At 41.4% G+C, this 15,640-nt stretch overlaps 1 protein-coding gene across 2 annotated transcripts; it reads right to left on the reverse strand.

Moving 5' to 3' along the window:
• Positions 1-484: 484 nt before the first annotated feature.
• On the reverse strand, positions 485-14,200 carry dnajc24 (DnaJ (Hsp40) homolog, subfamily C, member 24). 2 transcript variants are annotated; one of them, XM_083763014.1, is made up of 5 exons: positions 13,953-14,200; positions 12,805-12,911; positions 7,099-7,234; positions 2,238-2,306; positions 485-773 (listed from the first exon to the last, which is right to left on the reverse strand). In XM_083763014.1, exons 2-5 carry the CDS (start codon positions 12,907-12,909, stop codon positions 505-507), a joined length of 579 nt encoding a protein of 192 aa, XP_083619140.1. In that variant the 5' UTR covers positions 12,910-12,911; positions 13,953-14,200; the 3' UTR covers positions 485-504. The 2 variants fall into 2 exon arrangements, with proteins under 2 accessions (XP_083619140.1, XP_083619141.1); XM_083763015.1 differs by having other exon boundaries at positions 12,805-12,914.
• Positions 14,201-15,640: the final 1,440 nt, after the last annotated feature.

Raw genomic sequence — 15,640 nt, forward strand, 5'->3', positions numbered from 1 at the left:
GCACTGCTCAGCTCACCCAAAAAACCTTTACCACTGTAGCAGTGACTCGTGCACATGTCATTTACTATAGAGCGTCGCAGTCTCGCCCCCCTTTCATGACGACGCCAGGCCCAGGAAATGATTCCCAATGCATAGACATTTCAAAAAGTATATATCATGAAAACAAACACAATATTTTGGACCAAACAAATAATTACAAAGATGAAAAACAACAAAGTGTTGTAAAATGCCGTTCTTTCTTCTTTCTAATTATTTGTTCGGCCCAAACAAATTGCGTTTGTTGTCATGATGTGTCATAACTCGAGTTGGCTTTGTCCGCAACGTAAACGTCTTTAAATAAATACTTTTAGAAAATGAACGGGGAATTATTTTCCGGGTCTCTCGAGGGGGCGGGACTGCGACGCTCTATACTGTGCAAGTAGAAAAGAGTCCACAGTGACTTTAAGGCAAAAAAGGCCGTCCAACATGCACATACTTAAAAGACGAGGTGTGACCTTTTTAGTGTCACCTTGACCTCGTGACATAAATACTGAGTGAACAGGTGTCACAGCAGACCACTATGCCTCCGTACTCCTCTTCGTCCTCGTCTCTCGGTTTACTCACTCCTTCCTCCGGTGGTTCTTTCTCATCAAGTCTCTGCCCGTCCTGCCCCTTTCGCTTTACTCTCTCCTCCTCCTCCTCCTCCTCACTGAGTCCCTTTCGCTCCACCAGTTCCTCTTCGGTGACTGTGAATTCCCCTCCACAGCGACAGGTGTATGAATAGACTGCGTTCTCTGAGGGGACCACACAGACAAACAGCTGTAACTAATAACCCTAATAAAGCAATCGTTCAAGCGTTTTCATGTCAGGAACCCCCAAAGTATTTGGCCCCATGTGAAAATATTTTGTGCCAGGGACACCAATAAAATAGTCTATTTTACTATTTTCATTTTTTTTAATATAATGTTTATCCCACGATTTTGTAACCCATTTTTCACCCCTGTGGCAATTATCTAATGCAATCCTGGGCTCTACACACCCTCCGCCAACCTGGGGAGAGCAACGGACTTGAACTCATGCTTCCTTCATGCATGATTGTCCAAGTCGCTCCTTTACACCTGACAGGGGGTAGTTTCCCTGGTTGGACGTAGCGCGTGGAAGGAACAGGTTATTCCAACCAGTTCCTTTCCCCTCAGGCGCCCAGGCTGGCCAGGGGGAGGCAGTTTAGAGACCAGGATTACTGCATGTTTTTGTGAGGGTACCTATTTTCATTTTATATAGCATATAGTTATCTACAAGCTTACCAAAGCTGGTTACATTTGGCTACACTGCCATTTAAACAAAATACAGTTGGACTATAAATATTTAACAGAAATGCAGTGTATGAATGTGAACAAAGGCTTAATTGTTTAGGTTTCGCTTACAGTACAGACAAGTGATTTACGTTTGGCTACACTGCCAACAAAAGACTAGTGATGTTTTTCAGTAGTTCAAAATAAAATTGTTGTAATACGATGCAGTCTACGTTACTTTATTATGCTCTGAGGTACAGTATTTGATCGATTGATTGGAAACTATATTTACAGTTTGCAGGAGAAAAAAAAGCACAGGAAAGTACACTTCAATGCAAGGTAAACCCAATAACGCCTATGGCTTGTTTCCATTGGGGTTCATCTATATGAAATTAATCAGAATGTACAATAATAAGTATGACCGGAGATGCAATGATCATCCGTAAGGTATTTTCATATTTTCAAATAATGGCACCCCTTGGAAAAGGTTTGGACAATGTGCTGTACATCACGAAAACGGCAACACAGTACAGTATAGCCATGAAAAGTTAACCCTTACTAAAACAATTAGGAAAGTGCAGGTGCAGTTTTGATAGACCTCAAGATCAACGTTTGGAGACTATATTTCTGTCTGTCTCTCTCTCCCTCCCCCTCTCCCCCTCTCTCTCTAAACATTTCAGAAATAATATAAGATAAGTCTTAGAGCATCCAATGGTGTGGAGCACAGCCAGCCACTTTTACAGTAACTAATCATTGTTGGTTGCAGGCAATTGTGATGTACAGCACGTTTTGATGATTAATTGTTACATATACAGTATTTGATTATCAATTGATATGCATGTGATTAATTTAATTTAGACCTTAAAATAACGGTACAGTAAGGTAAAAGTACAAAATGATTCACTGAGTTTGTGTGTGTTTAGTGTGCAGTGTATAGTGAAATAGTAATATAATTATAAACCATACCTTCGTCCCAGGTCATGTCCTCCAGATAGATTGCAGAATCCACTGGCCAATCCTGTTTCAGGTCCTTGGCTAGAGAAGCACAAATTAAGGGTCAAATACCGTCGTATCTGATATTCTCGCCAAGTGCTGAACTATGGCAAATGGGTTGGGTACGTGCAGTGTTGATTTCGTCGACTAAAACTAAGACGAAAAATGTTCGTCGACTACCTTTTTCCACTGACGAAAACTAAATGGAAACTAAATGAGAACTAAGCTATGATGACTAAAACTAAGATTAAATATACTGACAATTACGTCAACAAACAAAAACTAGACTAAAATGTTAAGGACTAGTGGACAAGAGATCCACTAGAAGTCATTTTACAATTAGTTGCGCTGCGACGCATTGTGGGCTTGTAGATCGGCTATTTTCAGAAAGTGAAAAACAACGGCATCAAGGCGCGCCAAAATACATTTTGTTCGACTAAATCAACTGTACATTTAGTCGACTAAAATCTTCTAATGATATTTAGTGGACTAAAACTAGACTAACACTAGACTGACCAAAACTAAAATTTGCTGCCAAAAACAACACTGGTATGGACTTTCAGAGAGTATCAGTTCTGTTTGTGCAGAAATCACAGTTGGATATATACATAATAATATATATATGTCATGTCAGATCAAAATGAACCTTTGGAAAAGGTAGAGGAATTATGCCCTGTTCCGTTTAGGTGAGAGCGGCCACGGAGGGCAAGGAAAATGAAAAGCAAAAGCATAAAATAAGTATATGTTTATGTTGTACATCAAAATTAAAATCAAATCAATATATTTTACGTTTAACCCCGTTCAACCCTGCAATGCAACCCAAATTGGGCACGCTATTATTGTCAAAATCTGCACACATTTAAAACCCATTCAAACCGGGTAAGCATCCATGATTCCATGACATTTTCGATGTTTGCGTTGGCTATTCAAAAGTAGCAGATATACTAGTTTGAACACCTGCTATTTTTAGAAGGCTTTTGTAGCAACGGCCTCAGGTCTTAATGGGTTAAAATAAGCTATGAAAATAGAATATCTCTCTTCGTTTTTCTTTTTAATTAAAAAGTTTATTAGACAGAATGTATAAACAGCAACGGAGTAGTACAGTCAAACACTCAATACAAAGTCCATAGCACAAAAAAAGTCCTTGCGGTCTTGTTTCCATTTAGGCCGTATGCAATCAATTCATCGACATGACAAATTGAAAATGGCATGAACTTCTTATTTTTTAAAGTCATTTACTGGAATAGGAGATTTTCAGCCAGAGGCTATTTGGGTGTCCTTGGCATGTTGGCAGGGAAACGTTTAAGATTCCGTGTGTGAGCTAACAGTTTGTGCCCTGGTCTGTGTGGTGTGGATCAGTGGTCACTGGTAGCAATCTGCATAGACCAACTGGACAGCAGCCAAGTCATAATGACTGGACCATCATCATCACATGTCAGCAGACAACCTGTGCATATTGATGTATTTATGTGCACGTCTTAACCCATTCTGAACGGGAACCTCTTTTGGTGTTTTTAAGCATTTAATATGTTATACTTTAGCTATTGAAAATTAGCAGATCTACAAGCTCATAGCGCGGCCGTGCTACGAGCTTGTAGGTCTGCTATTTTTGGAAAAATCATGAAAATGGGACACAAATCTTTGAATATATATTCTTTCAGAGTGAACGTTTTTTCTTTTTGGGCTTTTGTCTTTTTTATATATAGATGTTTTTATAGAGGGACAGACAGTAGGCTGACAGGAAAAGGGGGGGAGAGATGGGGGAGTGACATGCAGTAAAGGCCGTCGGGATTGGGAGTCGAACCCGCGGCACGCTGCCAGACTCGGACTAACCGGCCAAGGTGCCTGGACCGCTGAGCCACGGCCCAGGCCCAAAGCGAAAGTTTTTTACTCAAATCTTTGCTTCTGGGGGGTCCCTGGAACAACATATTTTCAGATGGGGGTCGGCGAACACCACTGATACAGAAACATGAGGTATTTCAGGATTTAGAAAAAAAATAAAAAAAAGTCGACGTCAGGCCTAAACGGGTTAATAACCATTAGTCCTACAGAGGTTTGTAACCATAGTGGTAACAGCAGGTTTTGGCTGGAAGCCACCGCCCCATTAAAACATCATATCATGCACCTGTGTTGGTTAACAACAGTCCATTCTGGTGGATACCAAGAGGATGAAAAGAGAGGGTTGGAAAAGCAAGGTTGCTTAGTTGTGACCACGCCTGCCTTACTAAAGGGTGCAAAATCTTATGTCTAACTATTAACTAATATAATGTTAGATATGATGGATGGACGGAAGGATGGACATAATAGTCATAAGTATGGATGCTCACAGATTCATGTATCTTTCACGTTTCAAGTGTGAGGAAAGAATTGTGCAGTTTCACAGTTGCATAATTAAAATGAGTTTCATTGTTAATGAGTGTTAAACTTAATTGTTGTGAGCAAAGTTGAACACCACTAGTTAAATTAACAATTCACTGTGCAAATCTTTAATTGTTAATACGTGTTAAATGGGTAATAATTAGGGAGGTGGGAGGGAGCCCACAATTCTCACATCGCAATATTGTCGTTGGAATGAAGCTGTACACAGTATGTGAGGAAAAATAACCAAAAGTACTGTAGATAAAGTATGAGCAGAGAAAGGGCCGATTCATACTCCTATTTTAGAGCCGAATAAAAGTCGGTTCGGCTTTGTAGAGCCTACAATGTGACGTAATTTGAGGTTCGGGGGGGGGGGGGGGGGGGGGCAGGTACCATCCTAAAGTCGGCTCTTCGGTGCTACTGAAAATTTCTGACGAGCCGAAATCATTTCGGCACTACAGCGCCGAAATAGCAGTAAAATAGGACTATGAATCGGCCCAAAGAGATGGTTTTGAGACAACCAAAGGTGACTGTCTGACAGGCTATGCCCTCAGCTTCCTTCATCGATGTCATGCGTCTTTGAAAGCACAATATACACCAACTGATCTAAACCTAAGCCTCTTGAAAAGGGTCCAGTTCAAGTGGCACAATGTGGGTATACCGAATACCCATACTGTGGTTGATACACCTCATGGTTGATAAAGGCTTTAGGCTACTTCAATCATCGTCAGATAAGCAGTAGAATTAATAAGTAGAATTAATGAGAGCTAAATCAATTGACCCGTGAAATCCATTACTTCAATTAACTGTTGAAGCCCCAGTTCCATCCTCGGACAACTTTGTTTGGTGAGCCGTCAAAGACATTCATTTGGGTTACCAGCTTGAGCTGTCCAGGCCCCAAGTACAGTTCTTTCACAGAACAGAGTTTATAGTCGAGTTACGTACTCTCTCAAACTGTCCTTTTGTTTATGCGGGTCAGATTATTGAGGTAGAATTAATATGTTCTAATGAGTGAGTCTATGTTTAGCTCTGAAGGCTGCACGAGTTGACTATTCGATTGACAGGTGGTTAATCAGAGGGAGAGACACGAAACGGAACCAGGTGACAACGACGAAACGTTCTGCTAGGTGAACACACACCTTTACAAACACACACGCACACATACACTTTTGCTCTCTCACTTTCTCCGCACACACACACACACACACACACACACACACGTATACACGCACACACGTAACACCATCTCCTCCTCTCTCTCTTTATACACACCTCATGCCCTCTATTCACAGTGCCACACCCACTGATATCCCTGTTGCTCCCGTTCACTCTCAAAGATCAGCAGGTCAAAGTCTTCACACAAACTTCAACCCTCTGCTCTACTCTGTGTTCTGTTCACCCCTGCGCAGCTCTCAAGGCATTGATTGATTGATTGATTGATTGATTGATGTATTAACAGTTTGCAGAATTACAGTACATTTCAAGTACAACTCAATACAAAAACTGTTAACTGTGAGTGGACGACACCATAAAGCATTGCACTCGTTTACAATAGGGCCCACCATTTTCAATTCATCAAAACATTAAGAGACGTACGAATATACACAACTATATAGTCAAAACAGGAAATCTTCATAGAGGAGGTAAAAAATGGAAAAGAAACATAATACAGTGAGGGGGAAAAGGGGTGGGTGGGGGATTCAGATTTCACGGGGGCCAGTTTAGAATTGCAGCCGTCCGTAGGTGACCTTTGAGAGCAGTTTTGAAGGAGTCAAGAAGTTTTGCCTCCAGGATGGAACCTAGGTAGGTAATTTCCTCTTTTCGTGTGATAATATTGTCACCAACTCTAACCAAGAAGCCATGTGCCTTGCTGAGATTACTATTTGATCCAAATAGAATGGATTCAGTTTTTCCCAGGTGTAAAGAGATCGTTTGTTATCAGCGAGCCAGGTGCAGATTCTACCGAGTTCAGAGCTGAGGGCCTTTTCGACCTGCAGTTTGTTCCTGTCCGAGACCAGCAGTGCTGAGTCATCTGCGAACAGGAACAAATTGCATTCCTTACATATATCAGGAACAGTAAAGGCCCTAGTATGCTTCTTTGTGGAACGCCACAGCTCACTGGAAAGGGGGGGGGGGGGGGGGGGGGCGCGACAGTGTTTTCCGTTCACCTCCACCATCTGTTCTCTCCCCTCCAGGTATAGGATTGCATCCAGCTCACTGATGTGCTATCAAAACCAATTGCTTTTAGCTTGTTAACCAGTATGGAGTGGTTCAGCATGGGTTTTCATCGAGTGCCGTCCGAGTTGACACGACACACGTCGACGCCAGACACCATGGTGCGTGGCGGCGCGCTTCAAACCGCGAGGCTCGGCATCTCTCCAATGCTCGCAAACTAGTACTACATTTTGTTGTACATGCATGTGCACTTGTGTTTCGATGACAAAATAAAATCAATTAAAAAAAGCTAAAATCCTACCTCTCCTCTGTAGGTCGTATTTCGTCCGGGCGTTGTGGTCACCGAGGACCTTCCAAGCTGCGTCTGCGGCCAGAAACTTCCTCAGGCCAGACTCTGCTTCTGAAGAACTCACACCACTCAGACGATCTGGATGGTACTACAGACACGCGCACGCACGCACACACACACACACACACACAAATTCAGATTATCTTTCACAATTAGGGTATTGTGAATTGAGGGCAGTAAGATGTTTCGAATGCATCATTGAATATGCAATATATATTTAGGTCAGAGTCAACCTATTCACTCCCTTTGTTCCTTCCAATTAACGGGTTACAAAAGCAAACTTCTGTGCTGTATTATGGACATGAAAAAGCAAAGGGCTGATCATCTGTTATACAACTTGAGCTTGCAACTACACGTACACAGTACACAGTAGTTGCAACGTGGGATAATTATATTGAACTCGACGAGTACCGTCTTGTCATTGACTGGCAGACACGTTTATCTAGCAATCGACCCGACTGGGCAGACACAAGGCAATCGGCTGGTCGATCACGGAAAACGCGGTGGCCACCCAAGCCCATATTTTACCCAATACATGTTGTTGTGTGGGTCTGTGACAGACTGTTAGCGATTAGGCTAGTGGCTACTGCAGTATAATTAGCCTAACCTTTGCCCACCATCAACACACACACACACAGAAACACACACACACACAGAAACACACACACACACACAGAAACACACACACACACACACACAGAAACACACACACACACACACACACAGAAACACACACTTGGCCCGTGTATCTATCTCTCTGTGTTGGTCTCCCTTTCTGTTAAATGGACCAGAAGGAGCAAATTACCCAGAAAATCCTGTCAGCAAGGGCTGGGACATGACCACTCTCACACACTCTGTGTGTGTGTGTGTGTGTGTGTGTGTGTGTGTGTGTGTGTGTGTGTGTGTGTGTGTGTGTGTGTGTGTGTGTGTGTGTGTGTGTGTGTGTGTGTGTGTGTGTGTGTGTGTGTGTGTGTGTGTGTGTGTGTGTGTGTGTGTGTGTGTGTGTGCGCGCGCGCTTGCGTGCGTGCGTGCGTGCGTGCGTGCGTGCGTGCGTGCGTGCGTGCGTGCGTGCGTGCGTCATAGAGAGTGAGTGAGAGACACATGACAGACAGACAGACAGACAGACAGACAGACAGACAGACAGACAGACAGACAGACAGACAGACAGACAGACAGACAGACAGACAGACAGACAGACAGACAGACAGACAGACAGACAGACAGACAGACAGACAGACACAGACAGACGGATGACTCTGGAAAAATAGATGGATAGACACAGACGGACAGATAAACGCAGGCAGAAGAGGGAGAGATGCTTAACTTTTAATTAAACAAGTACCTGAAATCAAGAGGGAGAACAATTACAACATTTCAAAAAACAAGAAAAAGCAAGAGTTCTATTTACTAAGAGCCTGATTGAAGAAGCAATACATACTGTATGTTGAATGTTCCGAATAATGATAATGGACTGGGGTGATAGTTTAATCCAGATAACAGTGATTACTTTTAAATCTACTGATTAAGAATTTAATTCCCCAAAACAAAAGAGAATTATGTGGTTATGAATTCAGGGCCCAAAATATCTGAATATTCTGATATTTGAATGTCCAGCCCGACACCGAACAGTAAGTATTCAAATCATATTTCAAATTAATTATAATTTCAATATTCAGATGCTTCACTTGTTATCACTGTACAACCATGTTAGCCTAAGATTTAGACTCTCGTAGATGTATTTTATCGATTTTGATCTACGACAGTCTAAGGCTTCATTTCCCTGAGGGTGGAGGATGGACCTTAGCGCTCTGAACATGTACAAATGCAAAATATAATGTGCTTACCCTGATGCCCCACATGTTAGAGAGGCCTACGGGGTGCTTGTGCAATGTATCAGTCCGTAGTTTTCAATTTAAAGAAATGATGAAGCCTTCATCATTGTGTCCCTTGTTTGTGCCGTTTGTGTTTGAAAATGATAAAATACATCTGCGAGTCTAAATCTTAGGCTATACACACACAGCCATGTCACATACGGAATGGAACAGACAATGGCTGGGTTTCTCAAAGGACATTTCTTACACCTCTTCTTAAGAAGTGGTTCTGCACATGCTCAGTTGCTCCTCTAGACATTCCGTGCATAGATGTGACACACAATGGTAGGCCTCAGGTCTACCATTCTGAAATTTAATGTAATAATATTTGGACTGCTGGACAGCTGACAGTAGGCTCTCTTTACTCTTAAAAATATATATAAATATATATATATATATATATATATATATATATACAGTCACACACACACACACACACATATATAACATACACATACATACATATACTCTTAAAAACAATATGATAGACAATTATAAAGTGGATTGATATCATAAAAGAATAACCAAAATACTTCCTTCCTCCTCCTTTTGCGTTTATTATTATTATTATTATTATTATTAAGACTGAGAGAAAACGCTATTGTTACTGCTACTGAATTAGTTACATTTTCGCTAGAAACAGACTGTGGGCTATATCTTGCGCAACCCCTTAACCCTTATCCCTAAACGCATTTTTTACTATTTAAAAAAACCTTTTAAAATAGTTCAAATAGCTGACAACATGTAGATAGCCACTAGTTGAACTATTTTAAAATGATTTTCAAAATAGTAAAACATGGCAAATAAGTTTAGGGATAAGGGATAAGGGTGGCGCAAGATGGAGCCCTGTATCTTATATGAGTGACTGACTGTCGCAAACGATACAGAGACAGCTCCCCGACAATAACGCAGAGACAGCTTGTTTATTTTTGGACCACAGCGGGATTTTAAGATGACCCCATGTTATTCTCCATAGAGAAATGACTTCCGTGAACCAGGGGAAACCAGGGGATGAGCGAGTGACATCACGACTCCGGTGCTATATTTGCTAATGGCAGCTTGTGGGTGTTTTGGCTATAGTGTTGTGTTGGAGTGACGTGTCTGGGGTAGTTGTCCCCTTTGGATAAAGAGACATAGTGATGTTTATTTATATTTTATAAACACACCCATGTACAAATCTGCTTCATAGGAACGACGTGAACGATGGTGTAGACAAGAGATTCACGGAAAAAATATATTTTGAACATGCACAGCTGATCAACATAGCCCACAAGTTCCATATTGTACTCTGTATGATTGTGACTCATGTTAACTTATACAAAACAGAGACGAGATGCCAGTGCAGTCTTATTTATTTTACGAGATGCCAGTGAAGTGCAGTCTGATTAATTTTTGCTATGTTTCTTTTTTCTTACTTACTTTCTTTCTTATTCTTCAGTGAATCCCTTAATCAAGTACTGCTAAGTATTTATGAAGAGCACTCTTTCCATATTTTGCCGGTGAGAGAGCACAAGACAGACATAGCAATATTTACAACACTTCAAGATATACAATCTTGCTGCAAAGAGCCTAAAGCCCAAACCACACCAAAGGGTCGGGTTGGGACAAAACGTTTGTTAATCAGAGCATTCAATGCTCCAGTAGGCTACCAGCGACGATGCACGTTGTCAACTGACTACGTGGCTGCTTAACCCATTTAGGCCTGACGGCGAAATTAAAAAATCAGTGGTGCTCAATATTTCATGCCAAGGACCCCAAAAATTATATGTAATTATCTGAAAATATGTTGTTCCAGGGACCTCCCCAGAAGCAAAGATTTGAGTTAAAATGTAATAATAGATATTCAAAGATTTGAGGCACATTTTCACGATTTTTCAAAAATAGCAGACCTACAAGTTCATGAGCTATGAGCTTGTAGATATGCTATTTTTCAATAGCTAAAGTATAGCATAATGCTTTAAAACACCAAAAGGGGTTCCCACCCAAAATGGGTTAAAACTGATATGAGGTTAGACTTAGGTGCTATTTACACGAGGATGGTGTTCATAAAAAACGGCAAAATAAAGTATCGTTTGCTGCTGTCATTTAGACGAGAACCGTGTTCTCAGGAGGTGAAAACGCAACGAAGTGAAACCACCTCCCAGAGTGGAAATCTTTTAGAACGCCGTTTCCTATGGTCTCTATATAAACAGGCAAAACGGTGGATCCGCAAAACTTGTGACATCATGGCTTACGTCAGCTCTGGTCGGCTCGCCCCGTGTCCTACGTTTTTACATGGTGTCATAGGCATGCGTCAGTTGCTAGGGGAAACGAACAACAACAACCATGTCGGATAGTCCGGTTTGCTGGAGGTGTGATGAGGACGCGACGTTTGTTTACTTTCTGTGTAGAAGAAGAACGGAAGTAGTTCTACGCATGCGTGACTTATGTCTATGGTTTATATAAGCGCTGCGTCACACGGACCCCACAAGGACACGCGCCACCTAGCGACCTGGCATATATATGCATGCACTTTGTAGCGTGTTCATTCAAGTGTGCGTTCTCATGTAAATGGTCCAAAAAAATGAGAACGCAACGGGACTTTGACGTGTTATATGGAGATGGTCGCCGTCTAAAAGAGGCCTTACATGGCCGGTTATAAAGACCGAGGTTAGAGTTAGGGTTAGATTTTAGTGTTAGGGTTTGTAATGTCGGACAACGCGCTCCATCGTTGCTGTCTAAACAGTAGCCGTGATCAAAACAGAATGCAGCAGCCTACTGAATGTCTCCAAATCGTCACAACCGTTGTGACGATTGTAACCGTTGTTACGCTACGTAACGTTTCACACTGGAGGCGGGTTGCGTTGTGGTAGGTCAGTAGTAGTAGACGCGTCTACTGGAGCAGAGATAAAAAATTGGGTGCATTTTGCATCCCAAAACGCAGTTTATAGTTAAGGGACGCAATAAAACAACGACCTCTGCATCCACGGGATGCACTACTCCTGTACTAATGTGCTGTTTTAATTCTAGTTTATTTTTCTAGCTTTAGTTATAATAATCATTTCTTCTTCTGTTTTCTACATGTATATAACCACACTATAGCCATATAAAATGAAATGGGAGTTAAATACTGCAATTTGTAAAAAATATGACTCCTAATGTCGTTGAAGTGGCACTCATCAAATGTCCCTGGGACTCATCTAAAAGACCATCCCTGCATCCCGGGACTCATTACATTGAAAACCTATTTACATCACTGCTGGAGCATTGAATGATCTGGTTAAACATGATTTTGTCCCTTTCAATGCATTGATGACATTCAATGTCATTCAAATCTTGCTATATCATTTTCCATAGCACACGCACACACACACATTGACACGTGCACTGTTCCAATCCACATTGTGTTAGCTCAATGCGTACAATGTTTACTTGATTAAAAAGGAGCAAAGCGTCGCATAATGTGCGATCTCACAGAATTCTACATTATTTCCAACGACTTTCACGCTGAGAACGAGGCGAGCGTACTGTGCAACGTATCTCGAGTGAGCACATGAGCCGTATGTGTGTGTGTGTGTGTGTGTGTGTGTGTGTGTGTGTGTGTGTGCTAGAGAGAGAACTGCCCGAAATTCTCTTAAAATTGCCTTGTGGTTTAGCAGCCATGTAGTATTGATGGTAAGTGGAAACATACAGAGAAATAAAGAGGCAGAAAGAGAAATACAGATAAAAACATTGTATTTGTTTACACATAGCACCCTGGCGGTCGCATTCCTGTTATGCTTAGAGACGGTATGATGAGTATAGTTACCAATAAGGCCATTTGCTGATATCTGTGTTTCAGTTGTTGTAGGGAGTCCGATGGGCTGGCTCCGAGTATGTCATACAGGTCTTGTTCTGAAGATTCCCCAGACATAGCTGCTGAGAAATGACATTTGATCCCATTTTATCAGGTGAAATATGATGGGTAATATATATCACCAAAATGTAACTTTTTAAAACAAAGCAATACAGCCTCATCAAAGTTGGTGTTGTAACTTTATATATTGTCAATTACGTCCATGAGAGGCAGAGAGGTGGTGGAGTTACTTGCTTTAGCAGACATTTTGAGGGTCCAAAGGAGTTAAGAGGTTTTGTCCAAAGTACTTTTTACCATTGGTTCAATATTTTAGGTTTAGGTTTAGGGCTTTAGGCATAGTTTTACTGAGGTTAAGGTTAGGAATAAGTTTAGGGTTAGGAATAGTTTTACTGGGGTTAAGTTTAGGTATAGGCTATAGGGTTAGGATTAGGCATAGTTTTACTGAGGTTAAGGTTAGGAATAAGGTTAGGTTTAAACGTTTAAGCATAATTTACTTGGGTTACTTTAGGAATACCAGGTCGCGCAGTTCCGCCGGCTGTACGCCCGGGGCGAGTTGGTGAAGGGGCGACTCGTTTGGTATTCGGTGAGACATGACCTAGTATTGACCTTTGCTGTGACACAATCTAAATGTCTTCATAGAAGAGCAGGGACACAACATACAACCACAGTCCACACAAAGTGTATACCATATAAGTTATATTGTATTACCACCAGGCATACTTGCACCACCATACATATTGGACAAAATTGTATTCAAGATGAACCTTTAAGCTTGACTTTAGTATTGTTTTCTGTTTAATACTATGAAGCCAGATCAAGTGGAACGTTTTCCAACATGCTCTTCTCAGATAATTAATGAGCATAATGGGGGTATCTAGAACGGTGTGTAACTCGGGTCCTCCACTCTCATGGCTGGCATATCATGACAACAGAAAGATACAGAAAATGTGTTGATATGTAATGTGAACACGTTCAACAACACGAATGAATTCAGTTCAGGGCTCAGTTGCGGAATCAACAAACCTCACGCTAAAAGATTAAAGTTGATTATGTTTTGTGAGAACTAAAAAATATAGGCAATATATACGCTATATACGTACCAGTAAGAAAGCAGACAGGTCACTGAATGACTGAAATGTCGTCTTCTGGACTGGTTCAGCAAACAGCGACTATATAGTTAGTTAAAACGCGTTAAAACGCGTCTCTATGATTAACCGTATAATACATTAATCTGAATCAATCACCACTGTCGCTCGGAAAATGCCTGGCAGCGAGGAATTAACCCCAATATGTCGTTTGAGAACGAGGTAAATAAATCTCGGCTCTTTGCCGTCAAACGGCAGCATATCCAGCATGCGGATGTCTTGCTTGTTGTGTGCGTCAGTTTTACGACACCCCCTTGAAAACACACCCTCGGCTAGATTAGTTCCGGACGTGTGTGCGGGACGACTGCGCGCGTGTCTGTGGGGGTAGATTTCAGTGCAATGTAGGTTGAATTTAGCCTAAGATTTTAGACTCTCGCAGATGTATTCATCAATACATCTACGAGAGTCTCTAAATCTTAGGATAGGTTGAATTAAATCCAGAAATTATTAATTACCTACAACTAATTATAAACCAAGTAGCATCAGCATAAAAGCTTATATTTGCAGTTTTGCAAGTAGCCTAAATCTTTCATTGGAATAAAATAACTAACTTGAAACACCATGATGGGGGGGGGGGGGGGTTATCAGAATCTGTCTGATCTGCTAATTAAGATGATAACAGAGAATGCTGTAGGTGGAGAGAGATGAGGTGACATAATGACACATCCCCATCTCATTCTTTCACTCATTAGTTATGATTGATGTTATGATTACATTAATGAATCCTGGGACAAATGTAAAAAAAATGCTATTTGTGAAACATATAATAGGCCTACGTTAATGTCTACTATATAGGCTACTGTCTATTTCCAATGATGTGTGGTGTACGCTACCGTGTACAACTGATACAGGCACCCCTTGTTGATGGGCTGACTTTAACCCTGCAGAAACCTCTTCAAAATAGGTGTTTACAAATGTGTGTCGCTGCTCAATCGCTCGCACACACGCACACGTGTGTGCCTCTATAATGCCATCTGTCATCATTGCCTCTCTTTTGAGCCTATGTTGTTATAATAAAAAACAGTTGCTCATTGGGAAAACCTTAATTAACATCACTGTCCTCATCATCATCATCATAAACATCATCATCATAAAGTACAAAAACAATAACAACACCTTTCCCCATCTCTGTTTCGCTCATTAAGTTATAGATGCTCAATCCTCAGACATTTTCCTTCAATCTGATGTCATGCTTTTGCTGATGTATGTTGTTTGACAGGCAAGAACCGAACAAAACACACACACACACACACACACACACACACACACACACACACACACACACACACACACAAACACACACACACACACACACACACACACACACACACACACACACACACACACACACACACAAACACACAGAAAGTATGCAGGCACACAAACAGACAGAACAGCTGTTCATTAGATAGGTGTTAGCTAAAATAATAATCATCACAGTGATACAACAGTATCAGTCTGTTTGTCATTGATATTACTCTGCATCACTCCCGGCTGGGTCACCTGAGTGAGGGGTATGATGTTGCGAGACCCGAAACCCAGATGACCTTGGGATACATCACTGAGGATACGTCCCAGGTGCATCCATTTATGTATGTTTTTTGTTATAGTTCTTCTATTTATAGTGACTCATAGGAATAGAC

The sequence above is a fragment of the Protomyctophum parallelum genome, assembly GCF_964188405.1.
Source record: "Protomyctophum parallelum genome assembly, chromosome: 4".
Lineage (NCBI taxonomy): Eukaryota > Metazoa > Chordata > Actinopteri > Myctophiformes > Myctophidae > Protomyctophum > Protomyctophum parallelum.

Bases quoted from the DNA above. Each gene is read 5' to 3' on its own strand.
- dnajc24 (XM_083763014.1), bottom strand. From the start codon at position 12,909: ATGTCTGGGGAATCTTCAGAACAAGACCTGTATGACATACTCGGAGCC. The intron at 7,235-12,804 runs GTAACTATACTC...GCGTGTCTGTAG, and splicing joins ATCAGCAAATGGCCTTATTG to TACCATCCAGATCGTCTGAG. The intron at 774-2,237 runs GTATGGTTTATA...TGGTCCCCTCAG, and splicing joins GGACATGACCTGGGACGAAG to AGAACGCAGTCTATTCATAC.